This window comes from Beta vulgaris, chromosome 6 (assembly GCF_026745355.1).
Source record: "Beta vulgaris subsp. vulgaris cultivar EL10 chromosome 6, EL10.2, whole genome shotgun sequence".
Taxonomy (NCBI): domain Eukaryota; kingdom Viridiplantae; phylum Streptophyta; class Magnoliopsida; order Caryophyllales; family Amaranthaceae; genus Beta; species Beta vulgaris.
This window is the reverse complement of record NC_079207.1, coordinates 13037287-13052331: the sequence shown is the minus strand read 5'-3', so window position 1 is coordinate 13052331 and position 15045 is coordinate 13037287. Positions and strand designations below refer to the sequence as shown.

General features: G+C 33.2%; 1 protein-coding gene and 1 non-coding gene across 2 annotated transcripts; one reads left to right on the top strand and one right to left on the bottom strand.

Annotated features, from left to right (window-relative positions):
- Positions 1-9555: 9555 nt before the first annotated feature.
- LOC104895923 (uncharacterized) lies at positions 9556-13839 on the bottom strand. The gene is made up of 9 exons (XM_057395922.1): positions 13667-13839; positions 13360-13577; positions 12542-12656; positions 12179-12268; positions 11887-12060; positions 11674-11793; positions 10231-10341; positions 10027-10108; positions 9556-9950 (listed from the first exon to the last, which is right to left on the bottom strand). The coding sequence occupies exons 1-9, from the start codon at positions 13811-13813 to the stop codon at positions 9889-9891; spliced, it is 1119 nt and encodes a 372-aa protein (XP_057251905.1). The 5' UTR covers positions 13814-13839; the 3' UTR covers positions 9556-9888.
- Positions 13840-13923: 84 nt separating this feature from the next.
- TRNAT-AGU (transfer RNA threonine (anticodon AGU)) lies at positions 13924-13997 on the top strand. The gene has a single exon. It is a non-coding gene; the product is annotated as a tRNA-Thr (tRNA).
- The last annotated feature ends 1048 nt before the right edge of the window (positions 13998-15045 follow it).

The window sequence follows — 15045 nt, the reverse complement described above, 5'->3', positions numbered from 1 at the left end:
ACTCAAAAACAATCCACCCCATAAAGTCATATAATTTTAACTAGATTATCCATCACAACCATCTAACTCATAAAACATATTATTATCATCCATAGGCATCTCTGGCCTATTAACATAATCATTTGAAAGTGCACAATGCTTCCTCAAGAAATGAAGTCTGCCGTCATCGTCACGCAAATAGACGAAAATATATTATATTATTAAAAACTATTATTATCCTCAATTATATCATATTATATTACATTACACTACATCACATTATATTATATCATATTATATTATATTATATTATATTATATTATATTATATTATATTATATTATATATATTATATTATATTATATTATATTATATTATATTATATTATATTATATTATATTATATTATATTTATATATTATATTATATTATATTATATTATATTATATTATATATATTATATATAATTAATTATATTATATTATATTATATTATATTATATTATATTAATTATATTATATTATATTATATTATATATTATATTATATTATATTAATTATATTATATATTATTATATTATATTATATTATATATATTATATTATATATTTATATTATATATATTATATATATTATATTATATTATATTATATTATATTATATTATATTATATTATATTATATTATATTATATTATATTATATTATATTATATTATATTATATTATATTACATTACATTACATTACATTACATTACATTACATTACATTACATTACATTACATTACATTACATTACATTACATTACATTATATTATATTATATTATATTATATTATATTATATTATATTATATTATATTATATTATATTATATTATATCATATTATATCATCTTATTTTATATTAATAGGTCATAACTTGTAAAACTTGGTTCATACCAGAAGAGTTAATTGAGGAAGGGAAGTAGGAACTAAATGAGATTTAAAAAAAAATCGTCAGTTTTAAGTCACCGAGACCGGCTAAAAGTAAATTTGGGACCTACACACGTCAATCAATAGTTCAAACTTTTTCAAATTTATCGCCCAAAGTTCAGACCTCTATTATCAATTTTTTCCTAATTATTATATGAGAAGTTTCAATTATTTTTGGTGAATTCCAAAAATTAACATGCGGTAGATTTTGTGTAAGACTTGATCGTTTTATAGAGTTACTGTAAAACCACTTAATTTTAGGGAAAAATGTTACTTCCATCTACCAAATTATCATTATACAATCTTATGTGAGTTTATAAAGAAAATAATCGTGTTAAACTTTTAAACAAACATATAATAATTGTTGATAAAAAGATATGTGATGATAAATTGTCATAATACATTCACTATATGTTAGGTGTGATCAATGAGAGAACCGAATATATCACTCCAAGGCACGAAAACTACGCTTTCCTATTAGTTTATTTCGCCCCTACGGGTTAACACGAAATAACTAATGAGATACAATGGAGAGAACAACCACTTAGATGATCTTCTAAGTGAATCAACAAGAACTTGTATTTGAAGAACACTCAAGAGAAATTGCAAGTTTCTCTTAAGAAAAGCAAGTATTTAGAGTGTAAGAAAATCTGATTTTTCTCTAACCTCTTCACTCATAGGAATCACAAAGGTTATATAGAAAATATACCTTCATATGATAGAGTGTTACTTCATAACCCCTCTTTAATCACTATAAAGGACCTTTAATCCACTGATTTAAGGACCTAAAGTCATTAAAGATAACGAATAACATCACAAGTGAAAAACCGTCAAGCATCTTTTCACGTTCCAAGACGTCGCGACTCGCGAAAACTCGCGAGTCGGAGGCCAGGTCGCGACCGCGACGGCCCAGTTGCGACTGCACCAGCTTCTGTTTTCCTTGGTTTTCACATGCTTTGCATTTGTGTACTCTAATCTTTTGCATATAGACCTCCTCCTCTTCTAGTATATACCATATGAGATAAACCCATTACCCTATAAATGTTCCAACAATCCTCCTCCATTTATAGGGTAATGTTGAAAAGTTTTTCAACTTGCTATAAATCGCAAACACCATGTTCATGCATCATGGAAATATCTAACGATTGAATTTCCATTTAGTAAAAGTAATCTTTACAATAATTTAGATCATAATGATAGACAAAGCTTTGAATCATATAACCTTACAAATTATTGAAGTTACTAATACACAAAACATAAACTAGGTTCTTAAAACCTCCGACACCTATGAAGCCTTGGTGTCCATATCCATTCATAAGCTTCCAAGTCAAGCCTTAGACTTGTGAAGCGGCCAAACTTCTAGCTTATATAGGTAAATCTTTCCGAACATGCTCCTACAATTGAGCATTTATCAAAGATTTATTAAGAATAAATTCAACCTCTTTATCATTGTAGCAACAAGCACTAACCTCGGGATGTATTAAACAAGTGCTCCCAACCTCTTAGAGAAGTACTATCCTCCTTGAATTTGAGATCTAACGTTGTATTAGACATCAAATAGAGTTTTCCTTCACCATAGGTTGATCAATAGGCTTAAGACCCATCCCTTTGTTCATTTTGTTCACTAGTTCCCTTGACTATCCGCCAAGTTCAAACTAGACCGAACAAAATTAATAGTTATACAACTATTCCTTATCATTTCCCGCACATAGCTATGTCTAACTCCAATGTGCCTTGACTTGCCATTGTAGACTTCACTATATGCTTTAGCTATGGTTGATGCACTATCACAATGGATAGCAAGAGGTGACATAGGTTTACCCATAAGTCCACCTCACTCAACACATTCCTTAGCCATTCCGCTTCTTGGCAACAAGAAGCCAAAGCAATGAATTCCGATGCCATAGTGGAATCCGTTATACATGTTTGCTTCTTGGATGCCCATGAAATGGCACCTCCTCCAAGAAGAAACACCCAACCACTAGTGGATGAATAATCTTCCTTATTCGAAATCCAACTAGCATCCGAGTAACCTTCTAAGATAGAAGGTTCTCTTTTGTATGTTATGACATAATCCAAGGTCTTATTCAAGTACCTTAACACTCTTCTCAATGCTTGCCAATGCAACATACTAGGATTACTAGTATACCTACTGAGCTTGCCAATAGCAAAGCTATATCCGGCCGAGTGCTAGTCATAGCATACATCAAGCTTCCAATTAAGCTTGCATACTCCAATTGTGAAATTGGAGTACCACTACTCGGAACCAAGTGAATACTAGGATCCATAGGAGTAGCAAAATGAGTCGAATTTGACTCATTATACCTCTTGACCACTTTCTCAATATAATGAGATTGTGATAAAGAAAACGACCCTTTCCCTCTTATTATTCTAATACCTAGAATAACATCCGCTTCACCCAAATCTTTCATGGAGAAGCTAGAGGAGAAAGACTTTGGTTTTTCCACTTGTTCCAAATCAGTCCCAAAAATAAGCATATCATCAACATATAAGCAAATTATAACTCCTTTACCGTTATTATCAAATTTGCTATATACACACTTATCGGACTGATTTATTTTGAACCCACTAGACAACACAACCTCATCAAATTTTTGATGCCATTGCTTAGGTGCTTGTTTAAGACCATACAAAGATCTAACTAATTTGCAAACTTTAGTTTCTTGACCTTTGACCACAAACCCTTCAGGTTGATTCATGTCACTTCTCCTCCAATTCAACCAAAAAAGCAGTTTTACTATCCATTTGGTGAATTACTAGACCATGAATCGCAGCTAATGCTATCAATAGTCTAATAGTAGCTATTCTAGCTACTGGAGCATAAGATCAAAGTAATCGATACCATATCTTTGCCTAAAACCTTGGACCACTAACCGGGCCTTATGTTTTAGTATGGTTCCATCGATTTTCTTTTTCCTTACAAAAATCCATTTACAACCTAGGGGTTTGCAACCGGGAGGTAAATTAGCTAAAATCCAAGTGTGATTACCATTATAGAATCCATTTCATCATTCACTGCCTCTTTCCAGAAAGCAGAATCATGAGACTTCATAGCCTCATCAAAGGTCCTAGGATCCTCCTCCATATTGTAACAATATGAAATTTGAGTCGAAATTGACTCCCTTGACCCTTCAACTAAATATAGTTGAAAATCCGGTCCAAAAGATTTCTCTTTTCTAATTCTTTTACTTTTCCTAATTTCCGGTGTTGTAGTATCATGATCATTAGAAATGTCATCTACAACATTGGAACTAGTACTAGGTATCATGTCCTTTGGTCTTGGAATCGATGAGAATCTAGTCTCATCAAATATTGCATCCCTTGACTCTATCACGGAATGAATAGAGACAAAGTCATTGGGCTCAATGACATAAAACCTATAGGCTTTGCTATGTACCGCATAGCCTATAAAAATGCAATCAATTCCTTTTTCACCTAAAGTTTTCCTTTTAGGTTCCGTCAATTTGACAATTGCCCTACAACCCCATACCTTAAGGTAATTGAGATTAGGCTTTTTATTACACCAAAGTTCATAAGGGGTAGTCTTATTCCTTTTATTAGGAACTCGATTTAAAATATAACATGCAGTTAAAATTGCATCACCCCAAAAACCGTCATTAAGACCCGAATTAGAAAGCATGGTATTAACCATTTCTTTTAGGACCCTATTTTTCCTTTCCGCTATACCATTACTTTGAGGTGAGTATGGGGCGGTTGTTTCATGAATTACACCAATGGAACTAAAATAACTTGGATTATAATATTCACCACCCCTATCCGTTCGAAGTCTTTTAATCTTTTGATTAAGTTGAAGTTCCACTTCGTTTTAAAGGTCTTAAACTTTTCTAGTGCTTCATCTTTAGTAAATAATAAATATATGTAACAAAACCTTGAAAAATCATCAATAAAAGTTACAATATATTTTTATTTCCAAAGAAGGTGAACTATGAAAGTCACACAAGTCACTATGCACCAATTAAGCAATACCGTTTGTCTAGTCACACTAGGATAAGGATTTTTTGTAATTTTATTTAGCAGCAAGTTGACACTTCTCTAACTTTAAATCGAAAGGGGGTATTAACCCATTTTAGACATGTCATATAATCTACGATAATTCACATGACATAAACGATTGTGCCATAGAGAAGAAACATCAAGCATGTAAATAGAACTAGAACAATTTTATTTCAATACTAAATTTAAACATTCCATTACAAAAGAAACCTTGTCCAACAAAAATACCACCCTTGGAAATAATAAACTTATCCGACTCAAAAACAACTTTAAAACCATACTTATTCAAAGACCTCCGACACAAGATTCTTCCTAACTTCCGGTACATAACAAACATCCCGGAGAGTTAAAGTCTTTCCCGAGGTTAACAACAATTCTACTTGGCCTATACCTTTAGCCTTTACCGTAGAATCATTCCCCATATACAAGATTGGACCATCATCCAAATCTTTCAAAGACTTGAAAAAATCCTTGTTATTGCACACATGTCTAGAGGCTCCCGAATCTATCCACCAAGAATCATCAACCTGCACACACATAATTTCAGAAATCATAGCAACAAAATGCATTTCTTCAATTACATTAACATGTGCATTTTACCTTGGTTTTGAACAACACTAGGTTGTTCTTCTTTGTCTTCTTCTTGTTTTAGAAGGACAATCCCTCTTAAGATGAGGACCATTGCATATCCAACAAGTGAGGGTCTTCCTCTTCTTGTTTGCAACATTGGTTTTGTTATTGTTTGTTTTGTTTGGATTTCTTGGTCTTACTAGACCCACCAACCTCTACCAAATTACGGTAGACTTAGAAATACAGGAGTAGTATCCTTAACCCCATCTTGAGCCCGGATCCCCTCTTCAATACGAAAATGAGTTCCTGGTTGCTCCATGGACATATCTTCCTTCCTATCTTTCAAGCAATGTTTAGTATCTTTCCAAGAGTTTGGTAATTTATCGATGATTAAGGCAACCACAATAGGCCGATCATTAGTCATTTTAAATGAATTAAAATTACTAACAAGAAATTTCTTACTTGAAGCATCTTCCGAAATGTACTTGGCCTCAAGAGTATCCCATAGTTCCTTTGCACTCTCCACGTTTTGGTAGCGATCGAACAAAGGATCGGTAAGAGAGTTGAGAATGTGACCCCGACAAATGTAGTCATCATTCTCCCACTTTATCCTCTTCCTTGTAGTCTCAATAGACTCTTCCTCTCCATCCGCCGGGAGTGGTGGCATGGGTGTTGAAAGGACATACACCACATTCAAAGTAGTCAACAAGAAGTGCATCTTCTTTTGCCATCTACGATATCCCACCCCCTCGAACTTATCCAATTTTTGGAAGTTCATAGTCATGTCCCTGAGTGATTGAGACATATCCGGAAAAAAAGAAGAGAAGAATTAAACTAATAGATTGTGAGGTGTGATCAACTAGAGAACCGGATATATCACTCCAAGGCACGGAAACTATGTTTTCCTATTAGTTTATTTTTACCCCTCTAGGATCACGGGTTAACACGAAATAACTAATGGGATACAATGGAGAGAACAATCCACTTAGATGATCTTCTAAGTGAATCAACAAGAACTTGTGTTTATATTTTGTGAAGAACACTCAAGAGAAAGTAGCAAAGTTTCTCTCAAGCAAAAGCAAGTACTTTAGAGTGTAGAAAATTTGATTTTTCCTAACCTCTTCCTCATAGAAATCACAAAGGTTATATAGAAAATATATCCTTCATAGATTAGAATTGTTACTTTCATAACCCTCCCCCTAATCACTGATTAAGGACCTTTAATCTATTGATTTAAGGACCCTAATAGTCATTAAACGGATAACGTACACATCACAACGGTTGAAAATCGTCAAAGCATCTTTTCATGTTCCAAGACAGAAGACACGTCACGACTCGCGAGGCCCAGGTCGCAACGGCCCCCAGGTTGCGACCTGCGACGGGTGTCGCGACCCGTGACCAACTTATGTTTTTCCTTGCTTTTCCACGTGCCTTTGTAATTTTGTGTACTCTAATCTTTTGTATACTAGACCTCTTCCTCTTCTAGTATATGACCATATGAGCATAAAACCCATTATTCTATAAATGTTCGAACACTATATGTAGCCTTTTTTTTAAAGAAAATATCCATGTTGTGTAGAACCCAACCACCGGCGGTTGTATATCATAGGTCCTTGCTTTACACTCACTAGGGGAAAAACAGAAAGGGCTGCGCAGGAAGGGCTGCGCTTTTCGTAAAAGCGCAGCCCTACTAAGCAGAAGGGCTGCGCTTTTTAAAAAAAGCGCAGCCCTTCACTAGTAGGGCTGCGCTTTTTTAAAAAAGCGCAGCCCTTCGTAGGTAAAGAAGGGCTGCGCTTTTTAAAAAAGCAGCCCTACTAAGTGAAGGGCTGCGCTTTTTTAAAAAGCGCACCTTCTGCTAGTAGGGCTGCGCTTTTTTAAAAAAGCGCAGCCCTTCCTGAAAAAATTTGAAATTTCGGAATCGCGGGCTTTGAAATATTGAGCGGGGATTCGTCAAATATATTATCCCTCATTCTCTCTCCTCTCTCACGTCCCTCATTATTCCTTTCCTCCTTCTCTCTTCTCTTCCTCTCATCCTCTCTTCTCTCTCAAAAACTCCCAAAACATTTGCGACAAAAACCTTGAAATGATTTGCACTAAACATGGCGACGGAGTCCGATTGCCTATTGTGATACCTTTTCGGAAGCGGAACGGCCAACGAGTCAAACTCACTGCTACGCGTTTTTAAGCCATCCGAGTTCGTTTAAGCCTCCAAATAGCCATTTTAAGTTTTTCCGAAATTTTTTTTTCCCTTAAATTATGTATTGGGTTTTGTTTTATGTATTTAAACATTATTAGGTTAATGTTTGGTAGTTCTTGTATTTTCAGATCTATAATGTTCTTGTATACTTCTCTTTGTTTATATATTTTGATTAATGTTCTTGTATACTTCTCTTTGTTTTGATTAATGTTCTTGTATACTTCTCTTTGTTTATTTTGATTAATGTTCTTGTATACTTCTCTTTGTATATAATTTCTTGTATTTTCATCTTTGTTTTGATTAATGTTCTTGTATACTTCTTGTATACTTCTCTTTGTATATTAGTTTTTGTCCTTTTTTCATTTTCGTTTCATTCTTTTATTGTTTTGGGTTTAGTATTTTCGTTTCGTTTCTCCTCTTCTGTTTAATTTCAGAAAATGTGAGATTATGAGTAAAAAAATGTCAAAAAAAATTTTTTTTTTTATTTTTTTTTTTTGGTAGGAAGGGCTGCGCTAGTTAGGAAAAAGCGCAGCCCTTCTAGCTCAGAAGGGCTGCGCTTTTTCCTAACTAGCGCAGCCTTCTGGGCTAGAAGGGCTGCGCTTTTTCCTAACTAGCGCAGCCCTTCTAGCTTAAGGGCTGCGCTTTTCTAGCGCAGCCCTACTTAAAAAGTGAAGGGCTGCTGTCAAAAAGCGCAGCCCTACATGCCTTTTTTAGCGCAGCCATTCTTCATTTTTCCACTAGTGACTTTTCAATATCAGCCTCAAATGCACGCGACGCGGCAAAGGCATATTAACATCAATATATACTAACATTAAAAAGCGCTAGAAACATTAATATTATTTTATTGTAGTTTAATTTGATTATTCACAACTTTTTTCATTGTGATAAACGAACATGTATCATAATGTACTATAGGTTGATGTTATCGAATTCTATATGTTAATCTCTTTAATATATGTGTAATTTATTGCATAACATTACATTGAAAATTGGATGATATAAGCCTATTTCTTTAATATATTTAAATTACAAACATATTCTTAAATAATATATCTAATAATCATGACATATTTCTACATAACAATAAAACGATGAGATGGATTATCCCAAATCACACAAAAGACTACTACAAACGTTTAAATATATAAAATGATAAATTATCCTAATCGACATATACGACAATTATAAAAGGCAATAAAAAAAAAGGAGATGTTCCTCTTATTTTTCTTGGTAGGTTTATGGATTATTAATGTATATTCTTTGAAATTGCAATTGCAATTAGAAGTTTAGGTAGAAAGAAACTTTATAAGTTCTTACTTTGTAATTATTTGGAATTGCTTTACTTATATCACTTTAATTTTCAATCGAGAATATCTATTTTTAAGCATTTTTTTGAAAGGTGCTATACATACATTACATCTTATTATAAGTTAGGCAATTTTAAGTTTCCTTATTAGTTATTGCACATAATTGTAGATCAAGAAGAAATTTGATATTTTAAAATAAGTATTTTTTGATAAGTTAAGGATACAAAAGTAATTATATATGGGGACATCATAACTCACCCCTTACCTTATCTTTCACTATACAAGTTAACACGGGCGGTATCTAAAAATAGAAATTCAATCTATTGAAGGTTAGAAGTTCAATGGATTGAAGGTTTTACAAGGACAACTTGTTTTTTTTAGGCAAACAAGGACAACTTGTTAATAATACACAAGTGATGAAACCAATCTCTGTTGCACTTTTCCCATATAGGGGCAATTTCGTAGTAAATTCATGGTTGAATAATGGGGACATCACGAAAAAAACAATAAAACCCGACCTCGGATGTAAATATGTAATCATCTCAAATTCCAAAAATTGGTCAATGGTATCTCCTAAACAAACAGGGCCAAAAGTTCGTCCACAATTATTGTTCTTATGTGTTTACTCCTATTTTGTATTGAGCGAGCTACATATAATAGCAACTATTGCTGCACAATCAGCAAACCAGAATGAACATAGAGAACTTTTATAACAGATACAAGCACATCTTCAGACTTCAAGCAATATGGATAGTACTTGTATGAGCTTTTCTTGCTAATCAGCATAATCTCAAAAGCGTCATCGTCGATTGAGCACACTTGAAATGCAAATGTCAGCTGGTTGCCTTACAAGCCCTAAATGAATCAGCTAGAATGTTCTCATCTAAGCATCGACCTGAACATAATGAAAAGTAGGAAGAGGTTAAAGATACAGGAGATTTATGAATGAGAGACGAGTTTCCAAACATTACCAATAAACACTATTCTGTTCATCCGGTTTTCTTCTTTTTTCCACGCACGAGAAGGAACAATATCATATATTTCTCTCACAGCCTGGACAGCATTCAGCAGCACAAAATTCTCAATGACTGACTCATGACAATGCATATTCGTATTATACCAATAGTGATTAGTAAAAGTCTCCAAAAAACTGATACATGAGAGGTAATTATTACCTGTAGAGTATGGAGTTCATCAGAATCGAGAATGTTTAGAACTCCTTTGCAGCGGTAGACATCCATGCCCGCCTTCTTGTCCCAAAGAATATCCTCAAGCCATACGCGAACCTTAATTTAATAAAGATAAGTATGAGGTTGGACCAAATATAAACTATTCAACGTGAAAACAGCACTTGTAGAGCAAAAGAAAAAGTATCCATGATCTCTTTACATAAGATGAAATAGCACATGTTTCACATACAACGAGTGTGTTTTCTTCACTTGAATATTGCTGAACGTATTGGAACTTATTTGAACTTATACTTATTAGAAACTTATTGGACCTTATCTAAATTTAATTCTCCTAAAACTCATTTTTGTAGGTGAAGAGAATGCACCCTATATCAAAATTTTGGCTTTTCAATGCATATAGACCTCTGGGCTCTGACTATCAGAAACCCTCCTGTATTGGGAAATGTAAAGACAATTTGTTTTTTACTTCTCTCACACAATCTGTCTTTTTGTATCTTCTGGCTTTACTTCAGCAACTTGATCACAATCAGACTTCTTATCATAATATTGGAATTATTTGCGTCTGCATATTTAGTCGTATCTCATAGGTTACAACTTACAAGTGAAGAAGCATATCCCTCCACTCAAAACGCTCACTATAAGCTAAATCAAGCATCACACGCCACATTGACATTTAACTCTAAGATAATATCTGAATCATGTCGAGTCCACATATAGCACCCAAAATGTGATAGAGGAAAGATCAAGAGTCCAATTGGCTGTACTTCCTCTCTAATAGTAGTCACTAGTCACATAGGCCATAGCCAACCTCTCAATAGCAAGTAAAACTCCTTAAAAAGACTTATTAGCTGTCATTCCACAATTTCTACTATTCCACTTCATTTGACTTAATAGGCCCTTTATGTGTATCACATCAAAAGCACTTAATAACAAATGGAGGGGGATTATAACGTTTGTCACAACCTGCAGCTGTCGAAATAAATCAGGCCAAAGCTTGCTAACTCCCTACTAATATCCATATAAGTTCATAAATTATGGAAAGGAAAATTAATTATTACAGGATGTTCTTATAGATACATGAATTTCTATTGTTTTCAATTTTAGCTTCCAACCCCCCCCCCCAACCACCCCTTCCCTACTAAATATTTAATGGTCAGTTACTTTCATAGAGATCTTGAGAAAATGAAACAAATATAAAGATATTACAGCACAAGTAAAAGAGCTGGTATCATACATTTCCATTCCAGTTCTCGCTTCAAGTAATTGTTCACTTTATTTCATTGTATATTTTTTACATTGTTCGTGAATCAACTTTTCTGTCAAGGTCATTGTACAGAGAACATCACACTCAGCAATCACGTTGGTAGTCAGTAGGAAAAGCTTTAACCTAACAAACCTTGTCAAGAAACAGGTAAATATCAGAAGTACCTTATCAAGAGAAACCACTTGTGGATCTGAAATGCATAGGGTCCTAACACTAACATCATGAAGATCCCCAGTAGATAAAGATCTATTTTCTTCCAATAAAGCCTCCAAATGAGAAGCATGCTGAAATGAACAGCTTGAAATCATCACAAATCTATGCCAACAATATGAAACAACATAGATCTACCAATGAAAAATGAGACACATGTAACTAACTTTAGCATCATAAGCATGGCGATCCAATATCTTAGACAAGTCAACTTGACAACGAACTGAATGGATTATATTAGCAAGAGAATTAATCTTATGTATCTCCTTCTCCAAGTCTTCGAGAGTACCTTCAGGATGCTCTTGAGATATCATATCAACCTTATTAAGTATCACAACATCCTACAACCATATCAAAAATAAATCTTAGTAGACTTCCATTTCGATTCAAGGTCCAGTTTATCGAAAAACTAGTGTGTTCGTGCTTTTTTCCCATTAAGCAGACAGAAAATTACGTTACCGCGAAGGCTATTTGATAGTAAGCTTCCGGAAAAGAAGATGAATCGGTATGTTGCTTCAGCTGGTAGGGAAGGTTTCTGGCATCAACAACCTAAAGTTAAAAAGGAAACAAACTGTTAAAGATGACCATAAGGAGAGCCTGAGCTATAAATCATAAAGTAGTTCTACACATACGTCGATCTGCAGACAGACAAAATGATCATATGCTCAAAAGTTTGTGTGATACAAACTACAGTCTCCAGCAAACATTTCAAAGTTGGGACTGTTTTCAATTCTACTACAAGAGCAGAAAACAGAATTCTGAGCTGCAAACTCTTTCGCCACATATAAAAACATCTTCAAACATTAAAAAATTGGCACTCACAGTGATGATGGAATCAAGCCTAACAGAAGACTCCAGCTGATCATCCAACCAAAGGACGGATGCAAGAGGCGCAGGGTTTGCCAAACCTGTAGTCTCCAGTAATATATGATCGAGTCTATGAAAAGCAAAAGAAGTTTGAAAATCAACTATTAGAGGCTATCAATTATCAAAGCTAGCTCTAATTTAACAAGAAAATAAGATTGCACGCTACGGTATAAATCAAAAGGAAAGAATGCCCCATATTGTTTATTGAACATCTTAATTCCAGTTTCTGAGTTTTCATATCCTTTTCAAGTTCCATGCCACAAGCAGACACATTTAGGCTCCGTTTGGTAGGACATAAAACATTTTCAGTGTAAAATTATTTCATGAAAAACAATTTACAATGTAAAACACAAGTCCAAAATTAGTTTTCCGTTGTTTGGTTCCACGTAAGAAAAATGATGAAAGTGAAAAGAAAATGAAAAGGAAAGTAGGAAGGTAGGGAAAGGAATGTACAAGAGAGATAAGGAAAATAGTTTTGCATCATTATGAGAGTAATTTTACCCCAAAGGAAACTGGTTTTACACTTCTTGCCAACCAAACAATGTAAAACTAAAAATAGAGGAAAACAGTTTTCCAGTAAAACGGAGCCCTAATGATAAACAATATTACCTAATTCGCTATCTAATTCGTACCATAATTCACTTGTCTCAATTCGTGTCAGGACACACAGGTGCATATCCAACACAGAAACAAAGAACGCAACAAAAAGAGTAACACTAACAATTAACACAAATTCATACAACTGACATGAATTGTATAACATAAATAAATACCTTTCCTTCATAAGAACAAGCTGTTCCAAAGCTTGAACAAGACTATGCTTGACAGTGCAACAAATACATCCATTAGCAAGCTCAACCCACTCTTCAACAATGGCACCTCCTTCTCCTTCATTAATCATTGCTCTTTCTACCCCTATTTCTTCCCCAAATTCATTCAATATTACTGCTATTCTCTTCCCATGTTGCGAATTCAGTATATAATTCACCAACTACATTTACATCATTTTTCTTATGTTAACTTCATTATATCATTAATATACTACAAAGTAACAGAATAAAATAAAAACGACTCACTTACAGTGGATTTTCCGGCGCCTAGGTAGCCGGTAATGACGGTGACACCAACAACGGAAACGTTGTCGTTTTGGGATTGATTAATAGATGATTTAGGGTCTTCTATCTCCTTGATTTTGATGGCTACCGGAGGTTCTTCATCGTCTTCCATTTTACTTTCTATTTCTTCTTCACTTTATTCTTCTCTCAGACTTTATAAACTTCATGAGCGGTTGTTAGCTATAAATGTCTAAAACGGAAAAGTACTTTTTTTATTAAAAAGCTCTCGTAGCTCAGTTGGTTAGAGCACCCGTTTAGTAAGCGGGAGGTCTTGAGTTCGACTCTCAACGAGAGCAATTTAATCACTTTTTTTATTTTTATTTCTTACTCTTTTAAGTAAACCTTGGATTAAGATTTTGATTAAGATATAGTGTCCATGCTTTAGCTTGTAATTTTTTTTAAAAAAATTTAATTAGTATATTAGCAATTATGATAACTATAATAAAACAAAATTTTGATAGTTTGGAATTTTAGATTGGATTTATACTACCAAGCTATGATTTAAATTAGATTTAGTATGATTGAATTTCTCGTTAGATTCAGACACATGGTTTTAAATTGCATAACAATCAAGTCCAAATTGAAAAACAAACTTATATAAATGGACTAGCATTTTTATCACTTTTTTAAAATTTCTTACTCTTTTAAGTAAACCTTTGATTAAGATATTGTGTCCATGCTTTAGCTTGTAATTTTTTTTTAAAAATTTTAATTAGTATATTAGCAATTATGATAACTATAATAAAACAAAATTTTGATAGTTTGGAATTTTAGATTGGATTTATACTACCAAGCTATGATTTAAATTAGATTTAGTATGATTGAATTTCTCGTTAGATTCAAACACATGGTTTTAAATTGCATAACAATCAAGTCCAAATTGAAAAACAAACTTATATAAATGGACTATTTTCATTTTTATCACTTTTTTTTATTTCTTACTCTTTTGATTAAGACTTTATGTCCATATTTCGGCTTGTAATTTTTTTTTGAAAAAATTAATTAGTACATTAGCAATTATGATTACTATAATAAAACCAAATGTTGATAGTTTGGAATTTTAGATTGGATCTAAACTGCTACCAAGTTATGATTTAAATTAGATTTAGTACGATTGAATTTCTCGTTAGATTCAGACACATGGTTTTAGATTGCATAACAGTCAAGTCCAAATTGATAAAAAACTTATCTAAATGGACCATTTTCATTTTTATCACTTTTTTTTATTTCTTACTCTTTTAAGTAAACTTTTGATTTAGACTTTATGTCCATACTTCGGCTTGTAATTTTTTTTGAAAATATTATTAGTTAGTATATTCGACTCTCAATGAGAGCATTTTTATC